The 16,833-nt window shown below is 41.7% G+C and overlaps 1 protein-coding gene across 1 annotated transcript in view; it reads right to left on the minus strand.

The window, feature by feature from the left end:
- The window catches only part of MSLN (mesothelin), a 76,431-nt gene extending 67,776 nt beyond the window's left edge, over positions 1-8,655 (minus strand). The window contains exons 1-2 of the mRNA XM_040356456.1: positions 8,483-8,655; positions 937-1,133 (exon numbers count right to left, since the gene is read on the minus strand). Coding sequence (XP_040212390.1) covers positions 937-1,133; positions 8,483-8,605 — 320 coding nt within the window. The 5' untranslated portion in view covers positions 8,606-8,655. The remainder of the gene's footprint in view (positions 1-936; positions 1,134-8,482) is intronic.
- Positions 8,656-16,833: the final 8,178 nt, after the last annotated feature.

Genomic DNA, 16,833 nt, shown 5'->3' on the forward strand with positions numbered 1-16,833 from the left:
AAATGTGCAACACTGAATATGGATCAAAAAACAAACAACAGATTGGAAGCATAAGGTCAGTTTATGATTATAATCTCAACACCAAAACCAAGTTGCTCCTATATAGGTGACTTCTAGTACTTCCACCATGAATGCTCAGTGGGAAGGTGGCAACTCACCAGAGGTGTTTGGCCCCTTTTTACAGGATGGTCAAAATGTGCATTTGGAAAACCAGATTGGTTCCACTGCCAACACCACTCCACTCCGATGGTCCCTCAGGATAGAGCTAGGATGTACAAAAATGACTTCACAGGAGACATAGATAAAAGTCTCATAATGTAGTATATTTATTTGTTGATATAAAAGCAGTAAGGTGTGCCTGTCCTGGCACTAGGTGTTTACAGCATGTGCAATTATGGCTATTCCTCAGCAATGGCGTGCGGTCCAAGTCTCGTTCTAGGTTGTAAAGCCTGTTTGGGTATCATACAGGATCCGGAAGTGATGGATCCTCCGCTCCGACATACGTTTCGCTGTTCTTAGCGTCTTCAGGAAGTGAAGTGACTTCCTGAAGACACTGCAATGTATATATCTTAATGGCCCCCCGATGATTAGAAGCTTTTTTTATCGCATGTGTGAACCAACATGGTGATTTTATCTCACCAGCTTTTATCAGAAATAGATGGAGGTCTAAAATGCACATTTCTGGATAGACCTGCCATTGCTTTACCTTTACCATTACCTTTGAAGGTGTGTGCGTCAGAACCATCATACTAAGCTGGTGCGTTAGTGACCTAGAATAAATTTGTGCTTATTGGGTGTCTCTACACTTCTTTGCCTACATGCTTCTTTTAGGCCAGGCCCTAAAACACTCACCTTCAAAGGTAACTCAGCAATGGTAGCTACTCCAGTTTGTTTAGCTTAGAAGGCCAGAAATGGTCCTATTAGGAAGATACTCACAGTTCCTGGAAAATTCCACAGGTTACATTCTGCTGCTGCAGGCAATTCACCATGTCTGGGTTAATTTGAACAAGGAATGGCTGAAGGCTACTGGGGATCCATTGGATAGGACCTACTGGGTTTTTCAGATTCTGAATGAGTCGAGACCAAATCCCATTCCACAGGAATTTCCTCCATCCTGGACTGAAGCTGGAAAACTGTTTAACCCAAACAAGATATTAGTTACAGCTTTTACTTACTTTCCTTGCATCAACCATCCAGGCTGATTAAATTTTTAAATGTGTTATATACAAAGTAGGAGATTGGGCAAATGCCCTGAAAACTATCATTGCTAAGCCAAACACAGTGGGCTTACTATTCAGCACTTTTTACTTTTTGCAGCTCTAATAAGAGAAATCTTCATGCTGTTTGAATTGCTGTGAAGGTCAACAGGGTGGCACTGGGGTCAACTAGGAAGGCTCTTCCACTGACATTTACCTTTATGTTGATTTTGATGTGGTATTACAATACTAATGCCTTTGCTTTTTAGGGGCTGCAGCTGTAAGTCCTCTTAAAGTGTCACTAAACCCACCGTCATTAACCACTTCAGCCCCTGGAGGATTTGCCCCCTTCCTGACCAGGCAATTCTTTGCGTTACGGCACTGTGTCACTTTAACTGACAATTGCGCGGTCGTGCGAGGTTGTACCCAAACGAAATATATGTCAATTTGTTCCCCACAAATAGAGCTTTCTTTTGGTTGTTTTTGATCACCTCTGCGGTTTTATTTTTTTGTGCTATAAACAAAAAAAGACTGATAATTTTGAAAAAAAACACAATGGCCCGGATTCACATACATCGGCGCATATTTATGCCGGCTTAGCGTATCCAATATACGCTACGCCGACGTAGCGCAGAGAGGCAAGCACCGAATTCACAAAGCACTTGCCTCCCAAACTGGGCTGGGTTCCCTCGGCGTAAGCCGTCGTAAGTGGAAGTGGGCGTGAGCCATGCTAATGAGGCGTGACCCCATGCAAATGATGGGCCAAGCGTCATAGAAGTACTTAAAACTAATGGCGCATGCGCCGTCCCGTGGCCACATCCGAGTGCGCATGCTCAGAATCACATCGAAACAACTGCCTAAGATACATCGAATCACTGCCTACGACGTGAACGTAACCTAAGCCTAGCCATATTCACGAACTACGTAAACGACGTAAAATACGTGTTCACTGGTCCATACCTTTGCATGAGTTGTGCCTCATATATGGGGAATAACTTTACGCCGGACGTACGACTTAAGCAAACCGCGTATATTATGCGCCGGGCGCAACTACATTTGTGAATCGGCGTATCTCGACGGCGCATAGTTACACTTACACAGCGTATCTCGAGATACGTCGGCGTAAGTGCTTTGTGAATCCGGGCCAATATTTTGTACTTTTTTGCTATAATAAATATCCCCCAAAAAAAAACCTTTATCAGTTTAGGCTTTTATGTATTCTACATATTTTTGGTGAAAAAATCGCAACAAACGTATATAATATTTGGTTTGCGCAAATCGGACACTTTTAACACTTTTTTGAGGCCATTGACATTTATACAGCGATCATAGCTGAAAATAGCCACTGATTACTGAATAAATGTCACTGGCAGGGAAGAGGTTAACACTATGGGGCGATCAAGGGGTTAACTCTGTTCCCTAGGTGTGTTCTAACTGTGGGGGGGGGGTGGGACTGACTAGAGAAGGAGACCGATCGGTGTTCCTATATACTAGGAACAAACGAGCTGTCTCTACTCCCCTGACAGGACGTGGATCTGTGTGTTTACACAGTGTACAGTAACAGAAATGTCTCTCACCCCCCAGTCAGTCCATCCCCCATACAGTTAGAAACACCTCCCTTGGGAACACTTAAGCCCTTGATTGCACCCTTGTGTTAACCTTCCCTGCCAGTGTAATTTATACAGTGATCAGTGCATTTGTATAGCACTGATCACTGTATTGGTGTCACTGGTCACCAAAAAGTGTCACTTAGGGTCAGATGTGTCCACCGCAATGTCAAATTAGCAGTCCTGCTAAAAATCGCAGATCGCTGCCATTACTAGTAAAACACAAAAAAATAAATAAAAAGTCCCTAAATCTTTCACCTATTTTGTAAAAGTTATAACTTTTGTGCAAACCAATCAATAAACGCTTATTGCGATTTTTATAACCAAAAATATGTAGCAGAATACATATTGGCCTAACTGATGAATACATTTATTTTTTTTATCTATTTTTTTTTATACGAATTATAGCAGAAAGTAAAAAATATAGGGCCAGATTCACGTAGAATCGCCCTACACTGCGGCGGCGTAACGTATTACATTTACGTTACACCATCGCAAGTTTTCAGCGTAAGTGCCTGATTCACAAAGCACTTGCCTGTAAACTTGCGGCGGCATAGCGTAAATCCGCCCGGCGCAAGCCCGCCTAATTCAAATGGGGCGGGGACCATTTAAATTAGGCGCGTTCCCGCGCCGAACGTACTGTGCATGCTCCGTTCCTAAAATTTCCCGACGTGCATTGCGCTAAATGACGTCGCAAGGACGCCATTGGTTTTGACGTTAACGTAAATGGCGTCCAGCGCCATTCACGGACGACTTACGCAAACGACGTGAAATTAAAAATTTCGACGGGGGGAACGACGGCCATACTTAACATTGGCTAGACCACCTAGAGGGCAGCTTTAGTTTTACGCAGCGTATCTCTACGGAAATGACGTAAATTTACAGCGACGGGCAAAGCGGATGTTCCTGAATCGGTGTAACTAGTCATTTGCATATTCTACGCTGACCGCAATGGAATCGCCACCTAGCGGCCGGCCTAGAATTGCAGCCTAAGTTCCGACGGTGTAAGTCACTTACACCTGTCGGATCTTAGGGCTGTCTATGCGTAACCTGATTCTATGAATCAGGCGCATAGATACGACAATCGTATCTCAGAGATACGACGGCGTATCAGGAGAGACGCCGTCGTATCTCTTTTGTGAATCTGGCCCATAGTTTTTATTTCAAATCTGTCGCTCTTTTTTTGTTTATAGCTAAAAAAAAATGCAGAGGTGATCAAATACCACCAAAGCTGTACAGTTGTCAGTTAGAGCGACACGGTGCGGTATCGCAAAAAATGGCCTGGTCATTAAGGGGGTAAATCCTTCCAGGGCTGAAGTGGACCATCGGGCCCCTTACAGGTGTAATGCCTGTACCCCCCTGATGGCGAACCTGGTTATAAATAATAAAAGTTTGTCTATTAGACAGACGTGACCTATTTCTGAACTCCAAGTCTCATTGTAGGGTGTATACATATATATTGAGAAATACGGAAACTTCTTCAGTGAGCATATAATGGACGGCAATATGTAATAACACAAAAGTCTTTGAAAATAAACCAGTTTTTTCACTAATCTGGGAGAGCCAGCAATGGGACTCCAAGACTCCATCAACCTAAAATAGTACATTATTTCTGGACTACAAAGGAAATAGAATTTGCCCGTAGGCATCGCAAACATGCAGACTTATCAAGTGAGAATTCAAGCCAACACCTTATAAATCCCATCACACAAGTGTCAGTGCACACGGAGTTTATTCATTCAATGTCATGGCTTCTTCTTATGCCGCGTACACACGATCATTTTTCGGCATGAAAAAAACGTTTTTCAGCATCTCGAAAAAACGTTGTTTTTTCCAACTTCATCATTAAAACGACGTTGCCCACACACGATCGTTTTAAAAAAATGCTCTAGCAAAGCGCGGTGACGTACAACACGTATGACTGCACTATAAAGGGGAAGTTCCATGCGGATGAAGGCACCCTTGGGGCTGCTTTAGCTGATTTTGTGTTAGTAAAAGACGATTCGCGCTTTTCTGTCTGTTACAGCGTGATGAATGTGCTTACTCCATTACAAACGGTAGCTTTACCAGAACGAGCGCTCCCTTCTCATAACTTGCTTCTGAGCATGCACAGGTTTTTAACGTCGTTTTAGCCCACACACGATCATTTTTTACCACCCGAAAAACTACATCATTTAAAACGTCGTTAAAAAATGCAGCATGCTCGGAAAAAAAAATTGTGTTTTTTCAGAACCCGAAAAATTATGTAAAGCCCACAAATGATCATTTTAAATGACATTTTTTAAAAACTTCGTTTTTTTAATGCCGAAAAATGATCATGTGTACGCGGCATAAGGTCTGGCTCACACCTATGCAGGCTGTGGTTAATGCTTTTTCCTGTTTTTTTTCATAGGGGGGTTTTATGCATTTTTAATGTGCTTTTTGTGCATTTTACATTTTTGGGAGGTGTCCATTGTATTTCAGGAAAAAACAGCAAAAACGCAGCAGAATACATTAGAAAACCAAGCACTGCATTTTTTATGCGTTTCCATTAAAGTCTATGGAACCAAAAATGCAACCTTCCAGAAACCGAACAGATGTGAATGTGGCAACTATGTTATTTAGACTGTAGTGGGTTTTCTTGCTAGGGTTGCACCAATCCCAGTGTCAGTAGTTTATTTTAATTTTTTTAATTTTACAATTTTGCTTTTTACAAAAACTTTTTTTAATATTTTTTAGAATTTACATATTTTTTGTGGCGGGGACAGGGAAAGGGACACAGATTCCCCAGCCCCTCTCTCTGCAGCCTCAGCTGCACTGAAAATGAATGGACAGCAGCTCCTCTCCATTCATAAACTTAGGCCCCGTACACACGACCAGTTTCCTCGGCAGAATTCAGCTTCCGACCGAGTTTCTGGCTGAATTCTGCCGAGGAAACTGGTCGTGTGTACACTTTCAGCCGAGGAAGCCGACGAGGAGCTCGACGAGGAAATAGAGAACATGTTCTCTATTTCCTCGTTGTTCTATGGGAGCTCTCGTCCCGCCGAGCTCCTCGGCGGCTTCAGGGCTGAACTGGCCGAGGAACTCGATGTGTTTGGCACGTCGAGTTCCTCGGCCGTGTGTACGAGGCTTTAGACATCATATACAAGATTTAGGATGCTCAGTTATGAATAGACAGTGTCAGTGATCACCGACTCTGCTCATTCAGAAAAGGAAAAAGCCAGTAAATTACAGATTTACCGGCTTCTTCCTCTGCTATCCATCCTGACAGATCCAGGACAAGGGGGACATCTTTTCCATGCACATACAATTGACTACCTAGGATGTTTTGAAGCTATTGCAAAAAGCTGAAATCAGGAAGGCGCAGCTCTCCCAACCAGCCACCATTATACAGGAATCAAAACTGCTTCAGCTTGTAAGTTTCTGCCAAAGGCCACGTCCTTGACACATTTTGCCCCACCCACCTGGGCTTAATCATAAGGACCCTTACAATTATCATGCCTTTGGCAGAGATTCACAGGCTGAAGCCATTTTAATGCCTATACTAGGGTGGCTTGTTGGGAGAGCAACGCTTTCTTGATTTGATGCATTATCTGAGGATCTTGGGAGTTCGGTCTCTAGCTTCGAGCGCCATTCTAAGCTTGGTATCCAGGCCACAGTTGCAAAGGGCCGCTTTTGCATTTTTAACTTATGATTTTATCTAACAATGGGTAGTAGAATAATGACAAGAATTAGTATATATCCTTATATGGTCCATGTTCAACTCAGTACTCGTGAGCGTGTTTAGTGAGTTAGCCCAAACTGTGGCTTGCTGGCCCACTTAAAAAAAAAAAAAAGCAAAGTCTTTACAGCAGGTTGACCATGCAGGGATTTTAGCTTTACAAGTAGTTATAAGCAAAAACAGGTAACGAAAAAATTACCCAGCCAAAGACATGTGGACAACAAAAAAATATTTTTTTTTTTGTTTCGTTTCGTCTCGTTACGTAGATTCGTAAAGATTCGTAATTTCGTAAGACGCAAGTTTTCCTATTCGGACCCATTCGTAATTTCGTAACAGTTTTATTTTCGTTGATACTGAATGATTCGTAATTCTGTCTAATTTATTTTCGTTGATTCGAAATTCGTAATTTTGTTAGATAATAATTTTGGTTTCTTCGGTACACTATTGGTAATTTAGTAATTGTTACTTATGTGAGATTGCCTTTTCGATTGATTCATAACATTGTTTTTGTTTGGTTTTCGTTGATTCGTGTCTATTACCGCGCTTCGAATGGATTCATAATTTTGTACTTTCGTAAATACATTGCGGCGCGGTCATTCGCAATCTCGTATTTTAGTTTAATTTTCAACACGCAGCTAATCCATATTAAGATAGACTTTCTCTTACACTGTCCAATTTGACTCAACACAAAAGAGATAAGCTGTTTGGCTAAGATATTAAGTAAGATACATCACTCACTAACTACACTGCCCATTGCCCATTCGAAAAAAACGATTTGAGTACACAAATTTACGAACAGACAAATTAATGGATTTACAAAACACACAAATGAAAATACGAAATTACGAACAGACAAAGGATTTAAAATACGGAATGCAAATCATTGGTTATAGATGTAATTTTCGTTCTTTTCCTTTTTCGGTGTTTCGTATTTTAGTAAGTTTGTCCAATCGTAAGTTCGTATTTTCGCTTGTTCGTTTATTTAGTACTTTCAGCTCTTCGGATGTTCGAATTGATCCGAATGTACGAATGCTAACAAATTCGTACGAAAATCCATTCGTTATGAACCGAATCGTACATATCTACTCAGCCACCTGACTTACTCTTCAGCAGCACCTTTGCTCTTGTCAGGATCCTTCAGTCCTGGCTCTCTGGCTCTCCTGGCTCACTCAGTCTTCAGTTAAAGTCCCCTATTGCACAGGCCCTCTCATAGATGTGGGCCTCTAGATAGGGGATCTCCTGGCACCTGAGGCTCTCTCACTTTCTGAGATCTACAGATTCCCTCAGCCCCCTGGGCTCGCCTAGCTGTGCTGGCTTTCTCAGTTTCCCAGACACACTGTCAGTCTCCCAGGCTCTCCAACATGGAGTGCAGTCTCTCAACTAGAACATCTCTGTCTTCAGTCTCCTGGCAGTAACTCACACCTGTTTTTAAAAGTAAACTTGTCAAATAATGGGAGCTTTGAACTATGCTCAGGCCCTTGTATATAACATGTGTGTACATCTGTACAGCCACACATCCTGCAGGTTTCTAATAAGACCTGGACACATGATTGAAAGCTTTGTCCAACCAATAAGTTTTGACACCTTCAAATTTCAGAACCCGATCAGGGATAACAAAACCTGGAGAACATTCACAAGCTAGTCTTCTCCACTCAAAACAATACTCTGGAGCTTAGCACTCTGCATTAGTGCAAAACCTGTGTGTTGTCTACCTATCCAGACAGTGGCAGGACCTAGAACTGTCTTTATATTTTTTGTGCCCTATTTGTCACATGATTAGCAGAAAATTCTAGTAAAGCTCAAATAAAGAACACATAACCAAATTCTAACTCTCAAGTCCGTACCTGAACATGAGTCAGGTTGGCAAACCTAGTTGCTTTTTTCAGTGTCCAACTTTATAAAAATTCTCCAACTTTATTAACACATAACAAAATCAGAAAGGGAAGTTCAGCTAAATACACCAAAATAAACGTGCTTACCTTGTTGTTTAGGCTTCCAAATATGATATTGGTTTTGTTCATGTCCAACTTGGATAAAAACAAAGACAAGTATGCAGGGTCCAGGGCATCTGTAGTAGTATCATTGGGGTAGCAGTTGGACATGTTGACCAGGATGTCATCAGGAAGGGCTGCTAATAATGAGCTCTAAATAGAGGCATAACAAGGAAGTGAACTTTAACATATTGGTATGTCAGTGTCCCATGATAAGAAGCCTTCACAATTCACAGATATGACCAATAATATTACATGTAAATGAAGATACTCACGTTGAAACAAGCATACTGCTGGAAGGATGAAGAGCAGACATCGATGACACTGATGTTGCTGTAAGAGAAAATAAAGGAGTGTCAGGACATTGGAGGCCAGGTGCCATTTTGAAAGCTAATTATCTTCTAAACTCTATCCAAAACTAACAAAAAAAGTTTTGGCTTTACTAAGACTCTTTATTGACTAAAGCAAACTGTGTAAGATCTAACAAAATAAAAACGATATCATCTTCTGGTGTCATATTACATTTATTTTAAAGTACGAAGATTTTGGGGGCAATTTAAACAGCTAAACAAACAATACATGGGTGTTAGACAGTTTAATTAACTTTTTATGTCTGCACCATGCTAATAAGAAATGATTAAACTTACCCTGTTATATTAGTGCATATGACTGTTTCTGTAGGGAAAAAAAAAATAGTTAACATAAATAACTATCTGCAAATATGTATTGCAAGCTGCTACAAATAGCTGGTAAACATAGACTTACCATTGAGAGGACCGGACGGACACTATTGGAATAAATACAGACAATAATATTAAAATATGTTAGCTGTGCAGTTATTTAAAACATACTATTCACATAGAATTCACAGAATTTAGGTATTATTCTATTTAAATGTATAAATGCAGATATCCTGATGATACAAATATTCATCATATTCGGTATATTATGTTATACTGTAGCTGCTATCTTTATAACAGATACTCCTTTTGTTTTTTATAGGTATAAAGAATCATGAATAAGCTATTAGCTCATGCACACTTTAGGTGCCTGACATCTGGAGACAGCACACAGGAGACATGCTTGATTTCTGGCAGCACAGGGGGAACTGTGAGTCAGTGCCCCTTGTGGCTGGAGGCAAAATAATCACACTGGGCCCAACACCAGAAGAATAACATATTTTCACTTGCTCGGTACTGACCACAGAGATTTTTGAGAGAAATAGCATTAAACATTGATTTTCCTCCTCCTGCTCTTTTACACACAATACACTTTACACTTGCTTTAGCCAAAGCCATGGAAGGAAGCTGTTGTATACTTTGCAAGGCCTTGCACACCCATGGTCCAGGCCCAGTATTTGGGAGGATTTCATTAAGTAGTGGGCCCTAATGTAGAGGACTTACTGCTTTGAAGGGTAGACCATACAGCAACCAATCCACTCCCTCCAATGAAACTTCCATTACCAGCCACCACCCATGTATACTTCTCAAGGCCTTGTACACCCATGGTCCAGTCCTAGTCCATAGAAGGGTTCTTTTATGCAATGGGCCCTAATGTAGAGAACCATCTTCTTAGAGGTCCATACAGCCTCTACTCCCAGGCTGGCTACTCTGCCTTTCCTTACTTCTTGTTCTCCATCACCTTCCTTGAAGGTACATAAAGGTTTACACTCCATTCCCCATTCCCATACCCATTCACGGTAGTGAAAGAAACACACCCCCCTTTCACACAGCAGAAGAACTGTGTTGTGAATAGACAAGCTGTCTGCTGAGCTCCCTCCCTGATACAAATGTTATCTCATGTGTGAAAACGTCTCAAAAGTGATTCATGCTGATAACAGAGGACCGAGGCACCAGAGAGAAACGACACTATGAGCTTTAGAGACAGATAAGTAAACACTACAGATATACGTGCTTTGCTCAGATTTCATGACTGAGGATTAGAGCCACTTTAAGTTGAGCCTTATGTACTGAGTCAGTCCTTGGCTACTTGGAAGCTCCTCATAATGAGCACAACAGGTGTGCAGACCCAAGAACTCCATGCAGAGATCTCACCAATAAAGTCCTTGAGAGATTTAAGAAACTGTCAGGCGACTCAACAGTAAATATATTCTAACCAAGCACTGAAATAAACATTTTGGGTGGAATTATCCTTAAACGCAGTGCAATTTGCAGCAAATATTTCTTTGGATGCTTGTCTATCCCAATCTATCCCAATCATTATTTCAATACAATTTTCACACATTGTGCATGGATGAGTTCTCTGTCTTTTTTTCTGTCTTGTCATGTTGTATGTTTTTGGTTTCTTCTTATTACATGTTCCCTTGTTATGTGTTCGCAAAAAAATATCTACTGGAAATGCAAGTTTGGAAACAGATAGAACTTACCGTGACATTGGCAGCAGAAGATAAAGTCACAAAAAGCCCTGAAATGAAAAACAAAAGCAACAATTAAACTCACAATAGCCCCGGGAAAGGCAACATTCCTTGTCTAAAAATGTGAACAATATGGAAAACAAATGAGTCTGTGGTTGGTTTTCTCACATGTCTTAGAATACCAACTATTTGTCTGAAAAACCAGAAAGATGGGTTTGCACAAAGGAGCCATTTGTATTGCCATGCCTCTGAGGAATATGTTTAAGGGAAATCACCTGACATGATGTCATGTAATAAGCTAGCCACTGTATGGCCTATAAAAAACATGGTCATCTGACAATGTGTCCTATAATAAGGTGGTCATCTGAGACTGTGCCCTATAATAAGATAGTCGACTGCCAGTGAGACCTATAATAAGCTGTTCTACTGCCACTATGTCCCATAATAACAGTGTGCCCGTCACCTGACACTAAAACTGCATGGTGCAAAATCTGGTGCATCTCTGCATAGAAACCAATCAGCTTCCAGGTGTTATTGTCATAGCTTAAAGCGGAAGTAAACCCATCCAAAAACATGCCAGAAATTCTCATTGGTTGTGCTCTCAACCAAACTGTCAAACCATCTAATGGCTGGTGTCATAAGTGATCACATATGCAGCATCATGCAAGTTGTAGATTAAACAGAGGCAAAGGTGACAGCTTCCTTGACTGAAAATAATTGGGGGGGTTTATTTACACTTTAATTGAACAAGCTGGAGTTAGAAGCTGATTGGCTACCATGCACAGCTGTACCAGATTTAGAGTGCACCAGTTTTAGTAAATCTCCCCCTTTTGTCCTATAATAATGTGGTCACCTGACTGTGGGCTCCATTCACAGAATGAACTCGCATGAGATATTTAGGTGTCAGGACACATTTTGCCTAAATATCTCATGCGATCCTGGAACTGTCAAATTGCTAGACCGCTTGTGCGGTATTTATCGAAAAGCACTGAAAACACTCAGTAAATACCATATGAACAGGCGTCAAAATCCATTCACAGAAGGAAATAAATAATTAGTTGTATGCGGAAATTAAATAGTGGTCCAGGCTTGCAGTATTTGTGGAATGGGTACCAGTTGTTATGGAGCGGGCAGAGTTGTTATGGAGCGGGCTTCTTAACAACCAGTAAACATCATGGTTGTTAAGAAACAGGCAGCCACTGTGTCCTTGAGCCATCAGCTTTGCCCCCCCCCAAAATCCATACCAGACCCTTAGCTGAGCGTGCAGCCTGGTAGGTCCGAAAAGAGAGTGGTAGAGCAAGTGCCCCCCCCCACCTGAACCATACCAGGCTATATGCCCCCCAAAGCATCTTGTCCCAATGTTGATGGGGACAAGGGCTTCTTCCCGCAACCTTGGCCGGTGGTTGTGGGGGTCTGCTGGCACAGGGCTTATCAGAAATTTGGAAGCCTACTTTAAGATGGGGGCCCGCAGATCCCAACCCCTCCCCTATATGAATGAGTAGGGGTACATAGTACCCCTACTCATTCACCCCAAAAAATGTGTAGTGTAAAAAAATCGTTTTTGACAAGTCCTTTATTTAAAAAATAAAAATGAATGTCCCTTGGTGTAGATCCATCGTCAATTACGCAGCCCACCGCCGATGGCGACCCTAAAAAAGAAAAGATCTACTCATGGCGAAGGCTCCCGCTGTCTGCCAGCTCCGCCGTTTAACAGTTCTTAAATAAGTAAGGGGCAGGGGGCCCCACGCCATTATATTTTTACATTTTGGTGGTCAGGTTCCATTCAAAATCCATATGCATTGGGGGGGACTCCATGCCATTTTTTCCCAATTTTTTTTATCACCGGCAAGTATTTTTTTTATTTAGCTGTCGGTGGGGAAGCTCACGACAGCTGATGACTCATTGGTTGTTAAGGACACGGCGGCCGCCCACTCCTTAACAACAGGTACACATTCCACAAATACTGCATGCCTGGACCACTACTTGATTTCCGCATTAATTTAATTATTTATTTTCTCCTGTGAAAGGATTTTAATGCCTGGCAATGTGGTATTTACCGAGCGTTTGCAGCGTTGTTCGGTAAATACTGTACAAACGGTCTAGTGAATTGACAGTTTCAGTCCTAACACCTAAATGTCTCATGCAAGTTCATTCTGTGAATGGAACCCAGTCTCCAGCAAAGTCAGCATATTACAGTTCCACGCTCCCTGTCGTAGATGTGTTTCTTCCTGCTGACTGGCTACAGCATCATCCCAGACTGTGCTTTGTGATTAGCAAAGAGCAGAGAGGGGGATGGAGGCACAACACCAGTACAGCTGTACTTTCTAGGGGCAGTGAAAAACGAAGATGGAAAGAGTTTTCATCAAACCAAACATCTCGTGCATAAACACCCTTGGCTTTCAAACATATTGGCGTCCAAAAATCCAGGCGCCCAAAGTTGAGCTTTAAGTGGAACAACCCAAAGATTCAAATTCGTTTGTGTGTGTGTGTGTGTGTGTGGGGGGGGGGGGGGGTATATTCTGTGAAGCATTTCCAGGTATTGATCTGGGTATCCATTGCAAAGATTCCCCATCCTTCCACTGACTACATAAGAGATATGTCTCCTGATCTATTACTGGACTGCTCCTACCCCTTCAGGTATTTTTGGACATTCTGTTATAAGGATGGAATATCTGGAACATACCGATGAAGAGAAGTGATGCTATCCATTTGGTCGGACTCTCCATCCTGGTTCTGGTTGATATCAGCTGCCTGTGGACACAGTACTTAGTGAGATAAGGAATACATTGAATACCCTCTCCTGGTTTATAATAGCAGAAATTCTCAGTTCCAAAGCAACATTACTAAGTAATGCTACATCTGATAAAGATTTGAACAGATACCGCTCATGTTATTATGTACTGTTACATTGACTGAAGATCAGGACAATATAGCAACTTGTAAAACGATCAGGGCAACCCAATGAATAAGAAGGACATATCTGAATGAATCCCACTTATCTGAGTTTGTAGAATTACATTTTGTATGGAATGTTTGAAGAAAAATCTACTACCCCTCCCATTTCCAGTCTGTAAATGCTACCAAATGCTGTTGAGAACAGCTAAATTGTTTAAATTGTAACTAAAGCCAAAAATATTTAATTTTTCATTTAGAAAGAGTAGGGAAGGGTTAATGACTGCTGTCTGGAGAGATTCAACCTCTCTATTTGTCCTGTTGTCCATTGTCACCAGAACTAAAATGTTGTGTAAATCCAAAATTTTGAGAGGATGCACAGTGAAATTAGTTGCTTTGTGGTGTCTCTTACTGAAACCTTGGATAAAGCACTCTAAGGCCTCGTACACACGACCGAGTTTCTCGGCAAAAAACAGCAAGAAACTTGCTGGGAGATATTTTTTTGCCGAGGAAACAGGTCGTGTGTACATTTTCGTCGAGGAAACTGTCGAGAAACTCGACGAGCCAAAAAGAGAGCAAGTTCTCTATTTCCTCTACGGGAATGGAGAAACTTGCCTTGTCTAGTTCCTTGACAGCCTAACAAGGAACTTGACGAGGAAAACGATGTGTTTCGCCCGTCGAGTTCCTCGGTCGTGTGTACGAGGCTTCATAGGCTGGATTTTTTGCATTGAAAGAGCTGCCTAAAGCACTGCAACAGACCAATAATTGTGCTTGCAGTATTATTGGCATTGCGCTACACCACACCATATGGTAGATTGGATGGTGCGTTCGGGAAGGTAAGTTGGAGTCATTGTGGTCCCAGCCACTCACCCAGCCAGAGCTCCTACACCCAGAAGGAAGACCGAGTGAAGATGGAAGCTCTCTCAGTGGTGACAGCACACCGCTGGAGGACTTTATTCTAAGGTGTTCACTGCATACTAGCATATTATGCCATTGCCTTGCAGGGTATTTTTTTTTTTTTTTAAAGCCATGGTTAACTACCGCTTTAAGTATTCAAATTTTCAAAGTAAAAAAAAATATTTATATTTAGGAATGAATCATTTTAGGAAATAATTATCATGAACTAAAATAATTAATGGAATTAAAACATCTCTTGTTTAATGAAATAATGCCGCGTACACACCATCACTTTATGTGATGAAAAAAAATGACGTTTTTAAAAACGTCACTTTAATTGACCGTGTGTGGGGGAAAACGTTGTTTTATGTCTTCTAAAAAACGACCAAAAATAATTGAAGCATGCTTCAATTTTATGTGTCGTTTTTCAAAACGTCAACTTTTACTTCACAGAAATTGACCGTGTGTAGCAAAAACGTTGTTTAAAATGACGCTTTTTCATCCGCGCATGCCCAGAAGCTACTTACGAAGCAAGCTTCAATGGAAAAACGTGGTGGAACTTAACCTCGCTTTGCTAGAACATTGTGAGAAAGACGATGGTGTGTAGGCAACTTCGTCTTTGAAAATTGAAGTTTCAAAAACGTCGTTTTTTACTTCACAGAAAATGTCGTTTTTTTTCATCACATAAAGTGATGGTGTGTATGCGGCATTAGTCTCAGGCCTCGTACACACGACCAAGTTTCTTGGCAAAAACCAGCAAGAAACTTGCTGGGATTTTTTTTTTGTCGAGGAAACCGGTCGTGTGTACATTCTTCCACAAGGAAACTGTCGAGGATCCCGTTGAGCCAAAAAGAGAGCATGTCTTCTTTTTCCTCGACGGGAATGGAGAAACTTGCCTTGTCGAGTTCCTCGACAGCCTAACAAGGAACTCGACGAGGAAAACGATGTGTTTCGCCCGTCGAGTTCCTTGGTCGTGTGTACCAGGGTTCACATGATAGCTATCAACCAGGCAAACCAAATTTTTGGTGAAGTAGGGCTGTTCCGTCACAATGAATTTCTGCACTGTCATGGTAGTGGGGGGAGTTGGTTGTGGGAATTAGGTGAAATGATTTGATTGTTTTTTTTTCTCTCCATGCATTAACAACCAGAGAGATGCGTTAAAAATACACACCAAATATGTAGGTGTCAAAGTATGTGGCACTGAAGCTGAAAAATGTCAACTGTTCCTCACAAGTTGTTGTTTATTTTTGCCAACCTGTAGAGTTTCCACATCATTTGTTTTATAACAGCAAACATCTCAATCGTGACATAAGACTTTATTTTGTGGATGTCAAGCAAACCAGGGAATTCAGTTATAACATGTGGCTATGTATGCTCCACCTTCATCTCACAGAATGCTGCTTTGCAGCTACAAAACATTTAATCAAAAATAGGTGTGTTATCACTTTAAATTATACAAATCAACACAGTATCAAAATAACAGAATAAAATAGTGAAAGAAGATATCTCATATGGGTGAGTATTATGCACAGTCATAGGCCCCGTACACACGACCAGTTTCCTCGGCAGAATTCAGCTTCCGACCGAGTTTCTGGCTGAATTCTGCCGAGGAAACTGGTCGTGTGTACACTTTCGGCCGAGGAAGCCGACGAGGAGCTCGGCGAGGAAATAGAGAACATGTTCTCTATTTCCTCGTTGTTCTATGGGAGCTCTCGTCCCGCCGAGCTCCTCGGCGGCTTCAGTGCTGAACTGGCCAAGGAACTCGATGTGTTTGGCACGTCGAGTTCCTCGGCCGTGTGTACGAGGCTACACATTTAGGGGCATACATGCAAACAACGGGCCAGATCCACAAAAGAGATACTCCGACTTAACTGCTGTTCAGTCTGTGTGTAACTTTGGAAACGATCCTCAAAAGGCTTTTTCCAAAGTTAGGCAGAAGATCCGGCATGTGTAATTGAATTACACTGCCGAATCTTAGGATGCAGTACCGCATCCGCCGCTGGGGGCATTTCGAGTCGAAATGCCGTTTCTAGTATGCAAATTAGCACTTAAGGCGATCCACAAAGCTTTCCAGCTTCCTTTTTGCGCCGTAAGTGTTATTTTGCAAGTGTAAAATTAGGGCTGGTTCTACAAAGTGTAAACTAGTCACACCTTGTAAAAGCCCATTCCAGTGACG

The sequence above is a fragment of the Rana temporaria genome, chromosome 6 (assembly GCF_905171775.1).
Source record: "Rana temporaria chromosome 6, aRanTem1.1, whole genome shotgun sequence".
NCBI lineage: Eukaryota > Metazoa > Chordata > Amphibia > Anura > Ranidae > Rana > Rana temporaria.